Source organism: Zootoca vivipara, chromosome 4 (genome assembly GCF_963506605.1).
Source record: "Zootoca vivipara chromosome 4, rZooViv1.1, whole genome shotgun sequence".
NCBI classification, from domain to species: Eukaryota; Metazoa; Chordata; class Lepidosauria; order Squamata; family Lacertidae; genus Zootoca; species Zootoca vivipara.
Window position 1 is genome coordinate 100,090,907 of NC_083279.1, and position 18,737 is coordinate 100,109,643.

The 18,737-nt window shown below is 52.2% G+C and overlaps 2 protein-coding genes across 9 annotated transcripts in view; one reads left to right on the forward strand and one right to left on the reverse strand.

Annotated features, from left to right (window-relative positions):
• Window positions 1–3,855, reverse strand: part of NUP98 (nucleoporin 98 and 96 precursor) — a 44,017-nt gene extending 40,162 nt beyond the window's left edge. For all 7 annotated transcript variants that reach the window (XM_060274068.1, XM_035116387.2, XM_035116391.2 and 4 more), the window contains exon 1: window positions 3,568–3,855. The gene's annotated coding sequence lies outside the window, so the exon portion shown is untranslated. The remainder of the gene's footprint in view (window positions 1–3,567) is intronic.
• A 1,296-nt stretch (window positions 3,856–5,151) lies between these two features.
• On the forward strand, window positions 5,152–17,393 carry PGAP2 (post-GPI attachment to proteins 2). 2 transcript variants are annotated; one of them, XM_035116430.2, is made up of 7 exons: window positions 5,152–5,290; window positions 6,802–6,936; window positions 7,978–8,152; window positions 8,975–9,227; window positions 9,881–9,987; window positions 14,587–14,695; window positions 15,502–17,393. In XM_035116430.2, exons 3-7 carry the CDS (start codon window positions 7,988–7,990, stop codon window positions 15,630–15,632), a joined length of 765 nt encoding a protein of 254 aa, XP_034972321.1. In that variant the 5' UTR covers window positions 5,152–5,290; window positions 6,802–6,936; window positions 7,978–7,987; the 3' UTR covers window positions 15,633–17,393. The 2 variants fall into 2 exon arrangements, with proteins under 2 accessions (XP_034972321.1, XP_034972323.1); XM_035116432.2 differs by having other exon boundaries at window positions 9,881–9,975.
• Window positions 17,394–18,737: the final 1,344 nt, after the last annotated feature.

Genomic DNA, 18,737 nt, shown 5'->3' on the forward strand with positions numbered 1-18,737 from the left:
TCTTTTTTTATCATATATTTTTATGTTGTGAACCACCCTGAGATCTATGAAGAAGGGAGGCATACAAACTGAATAAATCAAATAAAATCATACCTCCACATGCTTTGGACAAGGGTTTTTGCCAAAGCAGACAAACATGGCTCCCTCAAAAATCACTGTAAGCAAAGCTCAGCTAAAAATCACCAGTTTTAAACTTTGGTAGGCATGGATACCAGTGTTCAAAACTCCCATTGTTCTAGGCATGTTTTGCGACAGGGAATTTCATTTGTACAAGCAGTTTCTGAGCTCAGGGTACAGTACTGTGCCTAAGATTTCAGAGCAAAACTGCAGAGTGGAAGGAAAGGAGGACTTTTTTCTGCCTCCCCACTTCCAGCTACTCTCCGAAGGCTGGAGAAGAGACCCTCTTAAGTATATTAGGGGGGTGGGCAGGGGAAGGACTAGACCATGTGAAAAATGAACATAATATTTTAGCTGCAGTTCATTCATTTTCGGCTTTGTATTCTTGCTATAAAAAAGTGCGCCTAGACATTTCATTGTTGCGTCCATAACCTAGGTTTAAGGTGCCATTTAGCTCCTAGCTTCCATATCTCAATTTCTAACACTGATTGCTACCATTGTGTCTAAGGTTTCTTTACAGGTAGAGCATATGGCTACTGGCCACAAAAAATGAAAGTTTTTAAAAACTCAAACCACAGCCTGTATGTCACTGAAAGTTTTTCTAAAGCCAAAACAACTTATTCACATAGCAGCATCAATTCTTCACATTCTCCAGTGTTTGCCCTGGGCTGAGATCGTCACAGAGGGAGGATTTAAACTACATAGCTGTATGCTATCCTGGTGGTTTCAAGGAACTTCCAAGGACCAGGCATTAGCACTTGCACTCATTACAACTTCCTTGTCAGTCCTTCCCAAAGCTACTGATATGCACCACTAAAAGCGAGCATGTGGTTGTGTGATCTAACCTCAATCTAAATGTGCAACCCACCCCATAGTACCATCATTCAAATACAATTTGTTAGACTTACTGTCTTAAATATGTGCCTTCAGTCTAATCCAGGCATAGGCAAATTCTGGCCCTCCAGATGTTTGGGACTACAATTCCCATCTCCCTAGCTAACAGGACCAGTGGTCAGGGATGATGGGAATTGTAGTCCCAAACATCTGGAGGGCTGGAGTTTGCCTATGCCTGGTCTAATCCAAATGATTTTTCTGCATAGCAAGCCCACTGTTACTCTCAAAGAGCCCTATCCTTCCTGCTTGATGTACAGTATTAACAAAATTATAGTTTTTATTTTCAGCTTTCATTTATTTTCTAGCTGCCCAACTGGCAAAGACAAAAATATTACTCCAGTACCATATATTTCAACAGCTTACATCTATCATAACACTGGACAACTTTGTCACTGCTGTTCTTTATACTTCCAATTTCATAACTTATCAAAGCAATATGTTATGCACTGAAGTAGGCACATATTTTTAATTAATTTGGTTCTATCCCACATTTCCAAAAAGAAGATAAGGGCAGTGTGCATTTCTTTTCCACATCATGTTTGCCTCGCAACAACCCTGTAAGTTAAGTTGGCAGTGTGGGGATTCAAACCTGAGCTTCAGTGTCTAAAAATAGCTGTGTGAATTTTAGCTCTGCTACCAATGTTTCCATTTAAAAAGTTTCACTGATTCAATAAAATGCAAAGATATGCAACAATAGTTGCCATTTAAAAATATGCATATGTATCCAAGATAGTGTTTAATTTATGAAAACACTCAGGCGAAACATTCAAAGCAGCATGACAAACACTTTTGATTATCAACTTTTTCATCCACCAATAACACTGTAGGGCCATTAAATAATATAACTTTAAAAATGACCTTCCTTTGGGGTAAAAACGCTATTGTATGGTTCCCCAATTGCCTCTTAACACTTTCACTTAAGGAAAAACAGTTCTCTAATCCTGGTGCTTATGTTTTTATACTTCAAATAGGTACACACATGGCAGAACCTTGTTTCCAATGAAAGAAGAAAATAAGAAAAGGGTAGTTCTTGCCCTGTGGAACAGGGCAAAGGCCCACCTAATCTACTGGCCAAATGGGAACTCCAAAGCAGAAACAGAGAGCGACAGTAGGGATTGCCAGCAACTGCTTCTGAGAGCAGAGATGGAGCGCTGCCATGACACAGATATGAACTCAGGTCCTGTTTGGGGTTCCCATTCATATGTTTAAGTGCCACCCTCCACTCTCACTTGCACATTCTGGCTGTTCTTCAAAACCTCTTAGGATTTCCCAGCTCAGCTACCTAAAGAGAGCTACCTAAAGAGATTTTGGAGAATCAACCTGGGACCCTCTGCTACTGAGTTATAGGCCCACCCCAAATAGGCAGAAAACACAAATATAAACAAACAGAGACATTGTACTCACTCATCCCGAAGTTTACACCTATGCTTCCTCATACACTGCATAGTTAAACTATGACACTTGCTCCCACAGCCGCCAACTTGGATGGTTTTAAAAGAGGATTGGGCAAGTTCATGGAAAATGACACACAACCAATGGTTACTAACCATAATGGCTAACCTCTGCCTCTACTGTTGGAAGCAACAATTGTTACGTAATGCTATTACCAGCAATGCTTCTGAATACCAGTTACTGGAAAACGCAGCAAAGAGCAGCACTCTTGTGCTTGTGGGCTTCTTTCCCTTTGGGCCATGTGTTTGGCCACTGCAATAACAAGATGTTGGACTAGATGGGCCCCTTTGGCCTAGTCCAGCAGACTTGTTTTACAGTCTTCACCTACTCTATGCCACATCGAAGGCTCTCAGTGGCTCTCCCCAGATTTTGAAACTCCTTCCCTAGAGAAACCAGATGGGCTCCTCCTTGTTGCCCTTCTGTTGGCAGGTGACAACTTTCTTGTGCCAACAAGTGCTAGGGAACTGACTGCTTTTAAGGAAAGGGCTGGTGCTGGGGCAATCTGTTTATTTTTATAGTTTGTTGTTGCTGGCGTCAGTCAGTCTCAAAAAATAATGGAGTGCACCTCCAGAGGTGTGAAGTCAACCCATTAGCAGCACCAAAGTGACCTTCCTGGCCTGGGCATTGTGTCTGGAGGTTCTGGACTGCCCAGAAGACAAGGCCCCCAACAAAGGAAAGCAGAGCAACATATTTGGCACCAGCTTGTCTGCAGGAGCTGCCAGAAGGTGTACCGTACAAGGAGGCATTCTGGATTTGTGTAGGATTGATTCCTTAGCTTTTTCTTACAAAGATATTTCCCTTCTCCTAGATGGCCCACTAATATTGAGGCTGAATCCTTTTTCAGTTATTGGGGTTTCTTTCTACCCTCGGTTTTTAACTGTTTCTGTTCTAGCTGTAAGCCACTCCTTGAGCCACTGACAGGGAAAAAGGCGGGATATACTGTAAATACAATGCTAAGAATAACAACACACTAGCGGATCCCTGCAAGCCCCGCTCCGACCCGTAACCACCGAAGGGGCTTGTTTACGTCACTCTCGTGCGCTCGGCGCTGCACAAAGACCCCGCTCTCCCCCGGGCCCCTCCCACCTCCTGAGCGCCACTCACCCTTTCCCAGAATCCTCCGGGACCCCTGTGGGGCTTCACCCGAGCCTGGCCTGGGCCTGGAGACGAGGGCGAGCGGCGCGCTCCTCCGCCCGGCCTCAGCGCGGGAAGGCGGCTTGGGCCTCGCCGCTCGCTCGGATGGGCGCCTCGGCCGTACACGTCAGGAACGGAGGAGGTCGCGGCGGCAGCTCCGCAAACACCCGCCTTGGCTGCTGTCGCCTCACGCGAGAGGTCGAGAAGCGCCGAGGGAAGTTGAGGGGGGGAAATAAGTGCGTCACATACGCACGTCCGTCGCACGTACGCACGCACGCTGACGCCTGGGGCGCGCCGTCAAGGCGATCGGCGCCTCTTATTGGCTCGCTGATCCTTCCTCGGAAGGCGCCGTTGCGTCGCACGCCCGTGCGCCGAGGCCGTCAACTCTGCGCTGGGCTCCTATTGGTCGAGCGGTGGCTCCGAAAGCGTAGCTGCGCCACGAGCCGGCGCAGTCCGGTTTTCTCTCCCCACCAACACCCCGCTCACCCTTCGCGCCGCTCGCGTTCTCTGACGTCAGCCGCAAGAGGCCGAAAAGCAACCGAGTTGCGATTGGCTGGGAGGCCGGCTGGGGCTTGTTGCTGGGTGGCGGCAACGAACATCCGGGCCACGAGGAAGTGCGTTAGCGGTTTTGAAACGGGGAGGAGCTAATCAGGCTCGCCCTCGAGTTTCCATAGCAACCCCTCGAGAGGGAGACAAACCGAAAGCGCCGGGTTAAGAAATATAAATCAGGCATAGGCAAACTCTGCCCCCCCCCCGATGTTTTGGGACTACAACTCCCATGATCCCTACAACTAACAGGACCAGGGATGATGGGAATTGTAGTCCCAAAACATCTGGAGGGCCGAGTTTGCCTTTGCCTAAAATAAACAATGGGCGAGGGCCGCCGGCAAAACCCTTACTCGGGAGTCAGCCCCATTGAAACCAATGGGGGTTACTGCCGAGTAAGCGAGCGCAGTGGGCTCCTGCCATGGTCCCAGAAACAAAGGCGAACCCGGGCCTGGGTCGCTGAAGGGCGCCGCCAATAAAAAGCCGCGGTGAAACCGGTCGCCTTCCTTTCCCCCAGACTACAAGTCCCATCGGCCCCTGCCAGCGCGGCCCTCGCGACGGGCTGACGGGAGTCGTAGTTCGCGGGGGGGGGAGAGAGAGAAAAATAAGGGGCGCTTCTCCAGGCCCGTTGAGGAAGATACGAAAAGCCCACACGCTGAGGAGAAATCCTCGCCGTCACGAAAGCCCAGCCGTGAGGGGGGGGGGGAGTCCCCAGTTCGAAGGAGACACATTAACCTCCTCAGGAAGAGGAGACGACTCCCCTGCCCTTGTCTAAGCCCCCGAGCATGTGCAGAGTGCATCTGAAGAGGAGCGAGGCGGTCGCGGGGGAGCCTTGGCCGCCGCCCTCCGCTTGGAGGGAGAGAAGCGCCTGGAACGCGGCCGACGCCGGGGCGGGACTGTCGGAGGCCGCGCGGCCTCCCCCTGGGGCCTGCCTGGGCGGGCGGGCAAGGAGGCAGGCAGAGGGCGGGAGGTAGGCAGGCGGGCGGGCGCCGCGGCTTGGCCTTGGCCCTCTCCTCCCTTCTCCCCTCAGAAGCGAGTCCGGGGCGGAAGAGGGAAGGTCTCCTCGGTGGGCCTCCCGGTTCCTTCCAAGGCTGAGGGAGCAGAAGGCGCCGCTCCGGAGCGCTCCATCTCGAAGCTCCCCTCGGAGGTAACGGCGACACGAGGCCCCACCCGGGAAGGCGGCCGGGCGGGAGAAGCGGGGCAGGGTCGGAGGGGGTCCGCCGGGGCAGCAACCCGCTTTCTAACCCCGAAGGCGGCGGGGCTTTTTTGCTTGGTCCGGCTTCCCGAAAGTGTCTTCCTTCCTTCCTGCAGCGGGGGATACGGGGCCGGCCCTCCTGTCAGCTGCTTGGGGCGGCATGTGCCGGGAGGCGGCAAACCTCCACCTGGGAGGAGGGCACGAGGAGAGCCCGGCTGCTGGATCAGGCCCAAGGGCCCTACTAGGGCCGGGGCGATAGAGACGTAGGTCGCCCTCAGACCAGTTCGAGGTCCCTATCGTCATAACCGTTTCATCATTTCTGACCTGGCAGTATATTACAAATCAGTCAGCCAGTGCCTCCATGTAGCTCCCTCCTTATTTCAGGCACCGTGATCTATTGCGATGTGTAGCTGGTGGTATATCATGATGTTGAAAGCCATATATATCGCCCAGGCACCTGGCCCAGTATCCTGTCCCCATGCACTGGGAGTCATGAAACCCCACTGTCTCCAGACCTCCCAGAGGAGCAAGCCTGGGCCACGTACCTGGGCATCCTGGGCTGGCCAGAGGACAAGACCCCCCCCCACAAAGGAAAACAGCCAAGGTGTTGGGCACCAGCTGGGCTACAGGAGTTGCCCGAAGGAGGCGTACAAGGCTCCATCCCAACCGCCTTAGGGACTTCACTCCAGATCTGTGGAGGGCTTGCTCCTCTAGCCTTGCCCCTTCTGGGAAACGTGGGATTCAAGCACAAGAACCCTCATCTCCTGTTGGAGAAGAGAGCTGTGCATCATGTGCCCTCTGCTTTTATAACTGCCCCACAGACCTCCCTCACGGGTGTTGCAGCAGCCCTGCTGCTAGCATCAACGTGGCGTTTGCTCCTACATGTAGGGTGGGTGTCTGCTGATTTGCCCTCTGCTTCAGGCAGCCTTGGGGGTAGATGTGGTGGGGGCACATGGCTGGATTTTGTGACATTGGGCAGTATCTCAAGTCTCTGGTTTCCAGGGTTCCAGCTCTTGAAACTCTCCAGCACACCTTTTAATTGCAGTGTGCAATGGGCATGTTGCTTATAGCAGCTGGCGCAACCCTGCCTGCTCCCAGTGGGCCCCACCCGCACGGACGTTGTGCTGTGAATTTAGGCACTGGTGGCTGCTGCCATCACCTCTCACCTGCAGCTATGGGGTAACACACTCACTCTCCTGTGAGTACCAAAGTTTTTTATATCGAGCTCCTGTTGCAGTCACTGCAATGACTTCACTAACTGCCTTAAGCAGATGCTCCTTATGAGTCAGAAGGGGTGACATTGCTCTCAGGTGAGCTCTGCTGCGGGTGTGGCTGGGTCCTGTGTGACAGGCTGAGTGGAATTCTTCCGAGGTCAACATTCGCCAACTCAGCTGCCGGATCTGACCTGCCTAGCAAGAAAGCATCGGCTCACTTCCTCCTCTTGCCTTTCCTTGTGTGAACAGTAAATCAGACGGGGCCTACTTGGAGGAGGGACTGTGCAGGCTCAGTTCTCGTCTTGAGATGGAAGGCTAAGCCTTGGTAGTTCAAGCAGAAGTCCTGAAGAACAGGAGTTGCTGCTGTGCCCATTTCCCCAGCAGGTGAGGCTGGCTTTCTCCCGCATGGGGGATGCAAAGGTGTTGGTCACAATTGTCAGTATTTGCTTTGCAGAGCAGGTGACGGTGCAGGGACTGGGAGAGTCAGGAGGCCTGTAATGTCGTTGAACAACTCTGGACTCTTCTCCGTGGGAAACAACCCTGGAGCCACCTCCACATGCCCACCCCTACCTTTCAGAAGCTAGGTTGGACAGTTCTTGTGCTCCACGCAAGGCGGAGAGCTTTAAAGCTATTTTGTTTGTTTATTTTATTAAATTTCCATGTCGTTCTTCATTCGGGGATCACAGAGTGTTCTCCTGGTGGAAGAAGGCAGAATCCACCACATTCTCAATCTGCTTTGCCCTGGGAGTCGTGCCAGGCAGCCCTCTGGCCTCGCACTACCCAGCCTTGCTCCGCACAGCGGTAAGTCCTGGAGGTCAGTTCCAGGAGGCAGGACTGTCTGAGATCTCGGAAGAGCCTCCCAGAGCCCAATAAGCAAGCCAGACAGCTTAAAGGCTCCTTCTGAACTAGGGGAAAAAATAGCTTTTAAGCTCTCCACCTTGCATTTATTTAATTTGTGCAGTCACAGCTGGCTTGACACCAGTTGCTTAAAGCTGATATAATGCAAGTTAAATGCATGCGAGCTGCAAGTCAACTGTCCTTTTGCAGTTCTTCCAGCAGCATTGCGACCTGGTGGCAGTATTCTAGTTTTGCACCAGCCACAGCTTTCAAGCCAACCTGGAGGTACGGAAGCTGAACTTGGGGACAAGGTAACATATTTTTGTTCAGAAGATGAGTGATTTTGTACTGGAATTCATTAGAGAAATCTCAGGTGGCTGCCATCCAGACCTAGCGCTTTGTCGATTTGGGGATGGAAAGAAGCCCTGGTGCCTGTGAGCCCCTCTTTGTACAGTATTTCTGAGTAACCAGATATGCATCCTGGCTGCTTTTCAGATCTTTATCCACAGCCGCGGAGGCTGATAGGGAATACGCTCCGCTGCTTCTGAAAGAAGCACAGCACAAATGCTTGTCTTTCCATGCACATAGGTTTGGCAGCATGTTCCAGCTGCCACTCCCTTTGGATCGGGACGGGACCCTCTTCCGGCTCCGTTTTACCACCCTGGCAGTCGGGACCGTGTGCTGCCCACTCTTTGGCTTCCTCTTCTGTGTCATCTGGTCCCTGTTCTTTCACTTTGATGAAACCACTGCCACCCACTGCGATGTAAGTCCTCCTTAAGTGTTTGTGTGTGTATTTAAAGGTTGCCCTATGTTGGATTTTTTTTTACGGGGATTCGGTTTTTACGGGGATTCGGCCCCATGATATTCTTGTAAAGAAGCTGGTAAAATGTGGGCTAGACAATGCTACCATTCAGTGGATTTGTAACTGCTTGGGCAGGGGGTTGGACCGGATGGCCCTTGTGGTCTCTTCCAACTCTATGATTCTATGGTTCTGGGTCATTTGCTTAAAAAGAGCAGTTAGAGTTGGTGCCAAAGTGCTGTTGTAATAAAACAGTCTTCACCTCCCAGTGGAAGGACAGCAAGAAGGAGCCAGTCTAGCTTCTCTGGGAAGGGCGATCCAAAGTTGCCTGGGGGCAGCCACCAAAAAGACCCTCCTGCACATCAACACCATGTGTGCCTGTGAGGGTGGCAAGACGGAGATAAGGGCCTACCCAGGCAGGTTTGCATGGGAGAGTACAATAAGAGTGCATAAGACAAACGGACTTCTGTGGAGGCTTTCTCATCAGAGCTAAAACCTATCTTCAGCCTTTGTGGGTGAAGGATTTGGGGTGCTCCTGTCCCCCTTGCCAGCTAAAGCAAGAGGAGCATTGTTGTGAGGGTCAGAGGCTGAAGTGCCTGTAGGTAGGAGAGTGACACCGCAAGACCGACAGCAAATAGGCCCCAAACTCCAGCATTGTGAGAAGTGGAGGCTTGTGAGCAGGGGGTGCTTGCCTGCAAGGGGAGATGATGCTTCTCCACGGTGGCAGGTCACAGGGAGGAGAACTGTCAGATTTACAGTACCACTGACTCTTGTTTTCCCCTACAGGTCCCCAACTATCTCCCCTCCATCAGCTCTGCCATTGGTGGGGAGACCCCCGAGCGCTACATGTGGCGTTTCTGCATCGGGCTGCACTCTGGGCCCCGCTTCCTCGTGGCCTTTGTCTACTGGAGCCACTACCGCGGCTGCCACTGCACACATCCGGGGTACCTCCGCCTGTGCAATGCGGCCTTCGGCCTCAACCTTCTAGAGAACGCGGCCCTCCTGCTGCTGACCTACGTCTCCTCCTCTGAGAACTACTGTAAGTATCAGCGCCTGGTGCAGCGCCAGCCTGGCTTACTGGCAGGAGGCTGCCTTCTGGTTTGTGGGCCTGAGAGTTTGGGGTTTGTCACTGGGGCACAACAGCACTGCTTTTACGAGCTGGTTGGGAGGGGCCTGGTTGGCTGGAGCCACCGTGCCTCCTCTGGTCCCCTCTCGCCTAGCCTGCTCTGCCTCCTGCCCCAGATCTCTGTTCCGAACTCTCTCAAAGGATCATTGAAAGGATCATCTAGTCAACCCCCCTGCAATGCAGAAATCTCAGTCATTGAATCGCTGACAGATGGCCATCCAGCCTTTGCTTAAAAATACCCAGTGAAGGGAGTCTGTTCCACTGTTGTACAGCTCTTACCGTCAGAAAGTTCTTCCTAAGGATTAGTCGGACTCTCCTTTCTTGGCATTTGAATCCATCGGTTCAGGTCCTTCCCACTGGAGCAGCAGAAAACGGATGCAGCTCCCTCTGGCTTAGGCAGAAGAACGCTTTCTCTCTAGACGCAAGCTTCAGGTGCACAATTAGCTGTTACTTTTAATGTTGTGCCTAGGAGTTTGCGTGTCCCCCGTGGCTAGTTGAACTTTTGTGGTGGCGGCCACTTCTGCTTCTTGCTCACTGGTGGCATTGCATGCCTTTCTTTGCTGCAGTGATCCACGAGAACGCCTTCATCCTCTTCATAGCTTCGGCCCTCAGCCACATGTTCCTGACTTGCGTTTTGTGGCGAATGACTAAGAAGCACGCAGTAAGTCCCGAGGTACAGTCCCCTCTCTTTCTTTCACTGGTAGATGTGAGGCGGGTTTGGAGCTGAGGGCTGAACTTAGCAGCCTTGCCTGGGTCTTCATAGCGCTGCTTCGCACACCATGTTTCCATAGTTGTACTTCCAAATATATTGATTTAGAGTAGCCCATCCACCACGTGATGCCTGGGCAGGTTATATACAGCTTGGTACAATTAAAACAAGTACTGTAAGTCATAAACACTCTGATCTCATCAGAATGGTTGTTGGGTGGCTCTAACCTTTCCGTCTCTTGAGATGTACATTGTTATGCACCACCCCGACCTCCGAATGGGGAGAGACTCCAGGGGTTCCAGACGCTTACCCAGGGTTCAGTTTCCTTGGAATTAAGGTTGGTGGATACTGTGGTGTCTTGAGGATATAGTTGTACCTTGGTTGTCGAACGCCTTGGTATGTTTTGGCTCCCAAACGCTGCCAACCCGGAAGTGAGTGTTGCGGTTTGCAAACGTTTTTTAGAAGTCGAACATCCAACGCGGCTTCCGCTTGAACGCAGGAAGCTCCTGCAGCCAATCGGAAACCGTGCCTTGGTTTTCGAACCGTTTCGGGAGTCGAACAGACTTCCGGAACGGATTAAGTTTGACAACCAAGGTACCCCTGTTTTTGGTTTTGTTTACACGTATATACAACCTGAGCGTAACACGGCAGGGCTCACAGCATCAACACCCCAACAGGTCTTGCTTCTCCATTGGTCACAGCTTTGGATCCAGCACGGAGCAAGCAGGTTTACCAGCTCAGCTCACACACAGTTCTCTCTGGCTATCAGCTATGTGTGGGTAGGAGAAAAGGCCGCCAATTAGTCAGGACTCTTGCAAGCTAGCTCATGCTTTCGGGATGCTGGTGAGGACACTGAAATGACCAACTAAGGTCGTTGTCTTCCGAAGAAACTCACCTGACTACTTCTATTTGATTCTATTCCTCCCTGGTTACCAGACCCCAAGAACTGAAAGGGACTCAGGGTGTCATCCAGACGTCCCCCCCCCCCCCCCCCGGCAACACACAATCTGAATTATGGGCAATGGGGAGAGCAGCAACTTCTGGAGTTTGGTATAAAGTTCTGCCACCAGAGGGCTGTCTGGGTTTGCTCAGTATTTTACTGATCATTATTTGGAGCTTTGTCTTCTCAATAATTCCTTGGCGTTTTATGTTGCACTTACGTGACAAAGGGAGAGGTGAGGGGGCTCAGTCTTCCCTAGAAGCCACACCTGCTTCCCCAGAAGCCCTGACCTCTGACCTCAGATCTCAAGGGACGGCAGTGGTATGGAGAGGACTGTTTGCACTTGCTTGTGTGTACCAGCCCTGGCAAGCGCTACAGCTTCTGTGAGGGAGGTAAAAGGTCAGTTTGGATAGGAGAAAGTATACACTGGCGGGTCTGCGCTGGAAGCGGCTCGCCAGGAACGAGACCTTGGGGCGGGTAGGTCAGTGAAGATGTTGAACCAGCATGTGGCAGGTGCGAAAAGGCAAATTCCGTGCTAGGCATCATTAGAAAAGGAATTGAAAATAAAGCTGCCAGTATTGTAATGCTCTTGTGCAATTCTACGGTGCAACTGAGTTTGGAATACTGTGTACAATTCTGGTCATCTAACCTCAAAAAGGGTATTGTAGAGGCAGGGGAGGTTCAGAAAAGGGCATCCAAAATGATCAATGAAACGGAGCAGTTCCCCTACCAAAGATGCAACATTACAGAAGTGTGTCAAGTTGTGCACTTTACTTCCTCCGAGTACTAGAACCCAGGTTTGATCAAATGAAGCTGATTGGTGGGAAATGAAGAGCAGACAAAAGAAAGCACTTCTTCATAAAATAAAAACTATGGAGTTGGCTCCTGTGGAAAGTACTGATGGCCAGCAACATGGTTGGCTTTAGAAAGGCGTGAGATACATTCATGGAGGAAGAGAAGGCTGCCAGGAGCTGCTAATCCTGAGGGCGGCTGCTCTCTCTCTCTGCACTGTTAGAGGCCATGTGCCTCTGAATACCAGTGGCTGGGAAGGGCAAGGGAGGAGAGTTGCTGTCGCACCCAGGCCCTCTTTCGAGGCTCCCCGCTGGGTGGGATGTTTTGTTGGACTAGATGGGCCCGCTTGGCCCTACATGATAGAAGCTCTTACACAGGACTGCAGGAGAAGAATTGCAAGCTGTTGGGGAGGGAGGGTTGGAGAGCTGTAGACGCAGGGAACTGAAGCAAGGAATGGCAAGGAGCAGGGTGATAGGCATGTGTCTCTGTGTGTGGAGGGGACAATAGGCACAGGGCCAAGAGAGAGGAGGGGCTGCATGCTGAGGACAAGCAAGGGGGCGGACGTGTGTGTGTACTTGGGAGCCACTGACTAAGGGAGGCCAAAGAGGAGTTTTGACACCGCCTGCGCAAACACAGTGAATTGCCACCTGCCATTTCCTGTGTGAATTTTTACATAAGAGATTTCTGCTTGTGGTTCCTGCTCCTGGCTTCCCTCCCTCCCTCCCGCCTTGGCACTTCTGCTCTAGCGCAGAAGGGCTGGGCTTCTCACGCCTGCCACGGAGCAGATCTTGGGCCCCAACAGCATGCTAGTAGGGGACACGTTACGCGGTTCAGCCCCTGCGCTGCTCTGCTACTTATTTTATTTATTGCTTGCATTTCTGTCCCACCTGGCCCTGTCTCCAGGGAGCTCAAGTGGCGTACATGGTTCTCCCCGCTCGTTTCATCCCCACAACAACCCTGTGAGGTAGGTGAGACTGAGAGGGAGAGTGACTGGCAACCAAGGACACCCAGTGAGATTCATGGCCCAGTGGGAATTTGGACCCTGGTCTCTCAGGTCCTAGGCTTGACCCTCTAACCTCTACACCACACTGGCTCTATGCTAAAGGAGCAAAAGGGGCAAAGAGAGAAACGAGGAGCATATGGGGCGAGAGAGGAGGCACGACAGGAGAGCCACTCAGATGCAGAAATGTGGGAGCTGTAACAATGAGGACTAGAAGACTGAAATGGGTTTCCGTATATCAATAGAAAGCACCGGAGAGGTTACTGCCATTGCCCAAATTTGTTTTCTAGAATTGCCACCGTGCTCTCTGCCTTGACCAGATGCTTTGCCGTAGCTCCTCCCATCCCATTGCTCTTTCTTCTCCCCTCCCACTTGCCCCCATCTCAAAACTTGTTTCCCCCCCCTGTTCTTTCTAAACCTCCCACTTTCCCCCAGGAAATCTTCGTGCTTCTCTTTGATGAAAGCAAATGGAAACTAGCTGCAATCTAAATATTTGTGGTTTGGAGTTTCTACGCCCCGGGGTGAGACGGTGATGGGGGTTCCCCTTGCCTGGCAATAACCAGAAGAGGGGGGGACCTTCTTCCCACACCCCATTCATCTAGTATGGCCCAGCCCCTCTGTCAGACTTTTCTCGTGGCAGAAGCAAGGCCCGGCCCTCTTACTCCCTGGTGTGTGGGTGTGGGCCCACGCATCATGCTGCAACCAGCTCTTAAGTTCTCCCACCCTCCTCAATGCTTCTGCTGCTGTTGCATCCCATTTCCCTCAAATAAGCTGAGTCAGGAAGCCAAGCAGAGCGAGGATTTGTACTTCCCCTATATTAGCAGTAGCAACTCAGGGCTGCTCTGTGTTGGGGTGTTGTGTTGAGCCTGTTAGCCGCGGAGACACTGTTGGCAAAGAGCATCCCTGGCCTGTTTGCAGAGATCCCCTTCCCTGCCCTTTTGCTCTTTATCCCTTAAGGCAGGGTTTCCCAAACTTGGGTCCCCAGCTGTTTTTGGACTACAACTCCCACCCTCCCTAGCTAGCAGGACCAGTCATCAAGAATGATGGGAGGAAGCTGTGATAGGCAAGCTGTGGCCCTTCTGTAGGAACCCTGGGCTTCAGAGTGTGGATCTGTTGTGAGTTGCACAACCAAATGGTCAATGGGAAGCTTGCAAGCAAGGAGTTATAAGCGCGAGAGCCGTCTCCCCTCCTGTGGTTTCCAACAACTGGTATTCAAAAGCATCTTGCCTCTGATAGCAGAGGAATCACAAAGCCATCATGCCTAGCAGCCATTTTTATATAGCCTTATCCTTTGAGAATTTGTCTAAGCCTCTACTCAAGTTGCTGGCCATGACTATATCTTGTAGCGGCAAATTCCATATTTTAACTATGGGCTGTGTGGAGCACTCCCTTCCTTTCGCTTATCTTGAATCTTCCAAATCTCAGCTTCATCAGACATCCCGGAGGTCTAGCGTTATGAGACAGAGGGAGAAAAAAGTCTTCACACCATGCACAAACGTAAACCCCACTCTCATGTCTCCTCTTACTCATTGATTTTCTCAGCTACAAAGCTCTGAATATTGTCACAGGGGAGGCGCTCCAAAACCCCTTGATTATTTGGGTCACCTTTTCCAGCTCAACGGTATCCCTTCTGAGGTGAGGTGGCCACAGGTGGCCTCCATACACGTCTCCTCGTGTTCTGTTGTTGCAAACAGGCTGCATGCTAAGCCCTGAGGAGCAGGGCCTCAAGTCCTGCATCCACTGAGGCTGAGGTGGCATGCGTGGGCAAAGGTGGGGTTGCCAGCCTTCATCCTGGCGGGAGTAACCTTGTCCCCCTCTCCCTCTCTTGCAGGAGCGCAAGTCCTACAAGTGGAAGTGGTGGCTGTTCCTCTTCAACCTGGTCACGTTCTCAGTAGCCGTCTACTTCTACTTCCGCCACAACTGGTACTGCGAGCCCGGAGGTAAGTCCGCTTTGGGGATTCAGCCTCTTGCGCATGGCTAGTAACGGAGGCTGCTCAGTGGTGGCGCTTGGTCTGCGGTGCCAGAGCACCCCACACACCTGCTTTGTGACTTTCCTTTGTAGGAGAGGATTCCTGTGGCTCTGGGGTTGGTGCTTGCCCCATGCCTCCTGTTTGTAGCAGAACAAAATGGGCACAGGACGTTTAGTGGCTCCTGCGCCCCATTAACCGCTATGCCAAGGATAGCTAACTTGGGCACACTCCACACACTGGTGAACTCCAACTCCCAGCAGCCAGCAGGGCCTCTAGCTAAGGATGAGAGTCTGGACCCAGCAGCACGTGGTGGGCATGTGTACCAGGTGTGTGGGTGTGTTTCTGTGTCTCCTTTGCCTGGTTTGATGTGGGGAGGCTGAGGCTCCGTCAAGCCATGATCAACATCACTCTTTTTTGCTATAGACATGGCTAGGAGCCTCCCTCTTGCTGCCTGCATTTCCCTGTGCTGAGACGGCCTTTTAAAACTCTAACTGGATCACTTACCACATTATCTGAGCCACATGGGAAATGCTCACCAGTGAGTGATTGGCAGGCGCCTTTGAGGACACTGAAAGGCAGCTGGGTACAAGAGGCAGGTGTGTTGGCAGAACATGTGAAGTGTTCCTCGGGTGGAACTGAGCCTCCCAGGAATCCTGGGGTAAAATCCATGTTTCTAGCCCTTGTGGACTCAAAATATATAAGCTGTGCTTGGTGCTGTTTCAGACACCTGAGATTCCTGACCTTGTTTCCCCCTCTTTCTTTTTTTCCTTTCCTAGTTTACACCATCTTTGCCTTCTTGGAGTACCTGGTGGTTTTTTCTAACATGGCCTTCCACATGACTGCGTGGTGGGACTTTGGCAACAAGGAGCTTGTGGTCAGTTCCCAGCCAGAAGACAAACGCTTCTAGCAAAAGCCTGCCTTTGAGCTGAGGGAAAGCCTCTGAATTTCTTGCGGCGAGGAGCAGCAACATGCTTGCCAGTATCGGATCCTTCCGGCAGGCCCCAGGACATTTCAGAAGGGGCGCCTGCGACTGGGCTGAAAAGAACCAGCGGGCCCCGTAGGAATTGGGACCCTGCTGTCATATGTCTGGCAGCAGAGCAGAAGGTATGGCTGGTTGACAGGCCTTTTGACCAATGGGACATCTTTTTAAAAGTAAAAACAAACTCAGAACGTGCTCTGCTGCCAACCCAGGACAAGGACAGAACTGGCCCTGGACTAGCCCACTGGGGCTGTGTGTTGTGATGGTGGCAAGTCCAGCGGCTCTCGAAGGCAGAGACTCCTTGCCCGGATCTGGGACTTGCCTGCAGGAGGTTGTTGTGACTCCTTTTCCCACCTGGCCCTTAGCAGGAACGCTGAGTGGTTGTAGCCAGTCTTTTTTCCCAGTGGGGTAGAGGGGAGTGTCTATCTTTGCCTCTGTAAACGGCAGCCTGGCCTCCTTCCGTCTCATTCCTTCTCCCAATGAGGTCCAGCTCTATGATAGATGCCTGTCACTGAGCTGGGCCAAAGTGCCAAACCCTGGGAATGCCTGGACTTTAGAAATAAAATGGGGCTGGTGGGGAGGGGGGTCTCTCTTCCCCCCCTTCCCCAGCTTCTGCACTGAAGTTCCCTAAAGCGAGTTGTGCATATTCTGCCCATTGGAACGAGTTCTGCACGGCATCAGCACCCCCTTGCAGCCTCTGGGAGCTAATCATCTCTGCCTATCTGCTGCTGGAGCTCCTCTGTCCTTGAGAATTCACAGACCATCCCCCAAATTCCTCGAAACCTCAGGCAGGCAGGAGTTGAGGGGGACAGCACAGGTGGGATCCAGTTGCTCTTGACTGTGATGTTTTAAAGGTACCAGAAAGGAGCTGCTTTGGACATTGTTGAAAGAACCACCTGGAGAGTTGGGCTCAGCTGGGAAAGATTGGGCTGGGAGACGTAAAGCAGAAATATGTCCATTGAGCTGGGAGGGTGCAGGAGCCCTTAGAGGACCAAGTAGAGGTCCTCAACTTAACCCTTGCACACCTTGGGTCTTGATCCAGGCAAAGGGACACAAATGCTTCTCCAAGCATAGAGATGCAGAGAGGCCCACTTCTCTGCCCTGCTCAGAGCCCACCAGGCCTTACTAGCAAGAGATCAGAAAGAAGTGGCAGGATCAGGCCACTTCCATGAGGTCCCAGAAGCCTCAAGGGAAGAATCCTATGGAAAGGGTAGTTTGAGGCTGATCCAGAGGTCCAGCCTGGGTCAAGCAGGGGGATAGGCTGGAGCAGAGGGATGCCACCAGCCAGGGGCATGGCATCGATCGGGAAGAAGGGGAATGGCTGAGGAAAAAGCTCCCAGGAAATGAGGGCTCAGGGCAACCAGACTGAGTGCCGGTAACTTGGTTCCCCAGGTAAGAAGCCTGGGGTCAGATGGTGGGGTCAGGCTGGCCAAGGAGCTCTCCAGAAAGGAGGCTTCAAGAGAGCAGCTTGTGATGCAGCTACTAGCCCAGGGTTGCTGTTCCAAGGCAGGGATGTTCTGGCACCAGGCCAGGTTTTCTCTGGGGCTGCTTGTCCTCCCACATCCCTGGTGTGCGGGCCTCTTCGCTGTCTCTGTGGCAAGGTGGGTGGGATTGTACTGCCAGGTGTCTATTTTCATTGGCTCCCCCCTCCCTCCCATGATGAAATAAAGCACTGAGTATTTTTCTCCAGTTCTAGCAGCAGTTTCAGTGGACTTCCATTGAGCCAGTTGCTCCATCTGCCTGATATCTACCCTAGCTGACAGGAGGAAGGGGGGAATCTTTACCTGCCTTGCTTCCCAAGGTCTTCAAAAGGGGAGGTGCCTAGGATGAAACTGGGACCTTCCGCATGCCAAGCAGCTGCTCTGCCGCTGGCTTATGGCCACTCCTATCAAAGAGCCAGTGTGGTGTAGTGGTTAAGAGTGGTGGACTCGTAATCTGGTGAACGGGTTCGTGTCTCCGCTCCTCCACATGCAGCTGCTGGGTGACCTTGGGCTAGTCACACTTCTCTGAAGTCTCTCAGCCCCACTCACCTCACTGCGGCCCTCCAGATGTTTTGGACTAAAATTCCCATCATCCCTGACCACTGGTCCTCTTGGCTAGGAATCATGGGAGTTATAGGCCAAAACATCTGGAGGGCCGAAGTTTGGGGGTGCCTGGGTTAAAGTGTCGAACTAGGACCTGGGAGAGATCAGGTGTCAAGTCCCTTCTTGGCCATGAAGCTCTTGGGGGCCAGTCCCTGCCTCTTGGCCTAACCTACCTCAGAAGGTTGTTGTGGGGATTGCATTGAGGGGGAGAACAAGGTATGCCACCTTGAGCTCCTTGGAGCAGAAGGTGGGATGTAGATGCAATTAATGATTCCTGCATTGCAGGGGGTTGGACTAGATGACCATATGGATCCCCTTCCTACTCTGCAGTTCTATGAAATAAAGATTTGAGCTGCTGCCACTTCCCCTGTGGATTCCAGAAGACATCATTGCCCTGCCCTGTCGCTGCAGCCATGAAAGCACTTGTTTACTGGCTCCGTCCATCTCTGGAGAAGCCTCTCCCGAAGGCCACAGATCAGCTTGGGTTCAATAGCAAGCCAGTGATGTCATTCCTTCCCAGGAATGTCCTGGAGCCTCAGAGGAGGAGGAGGCCTCTTTGTGCGATGTGCCCAACAGCAGAGCCTCAAGCTCTCGCCCTCTCGGCTTTGGCCAGCCGCATTCCAGCACCGAAGGTCAACGGCTGAGCAACAGTGGGCGGAAAGAAGGGATCCGCCAGGGATGTTCCTCAAGCAGCATTTGGCATGAGGGTACAGTGCACCACAGAGGACAGGGCAATGCAGCACCTAGTTAAAACTATGGAACTCCCTCCTCCACAATGGCCACCAGCCTAGATGGCTTTAAAAGAGGATAGGGAAAATTCACAGAAGAGGAGAGGGCTATCGAAGGCTGCTAGCCGGGACGCTCTGCTTCTGAATACCAGAAACGGCAGGGGAGAGGGCTCTGGTGCTCAGATCCTGCTCGCTGGTTTCCCATTAAGGGCACCCGGTTG

What these genes read in the sequence shown, in the direction of transcription:
- PGAP2 (XM_035116430.2), top strand. Translation starts at nt 7,988, where the DNA reads ATGTTCCAGCTGCCACTCCCTTTGGATCGGGACGGGACCCTCTTCCGG. An exon ending in CCACTGCCACCCACTGCGAT is followed by an intron (nt 8,153 to 8,974) that starts GTAAGTCCTCCT and finishes TTTCCCCTACAG; the next exon opens with GTCCCCAACTATCTCCCCTC. An exon ending in AGCACGCAGTAAGTCCCGAG is followed by an intron (nt 9,988 to 14,586) that starts GTACAGTCCCCT and finishes CCTCTCTTGCAG; the next exon opens with GAGCGCAAGTCCTACAAGTG.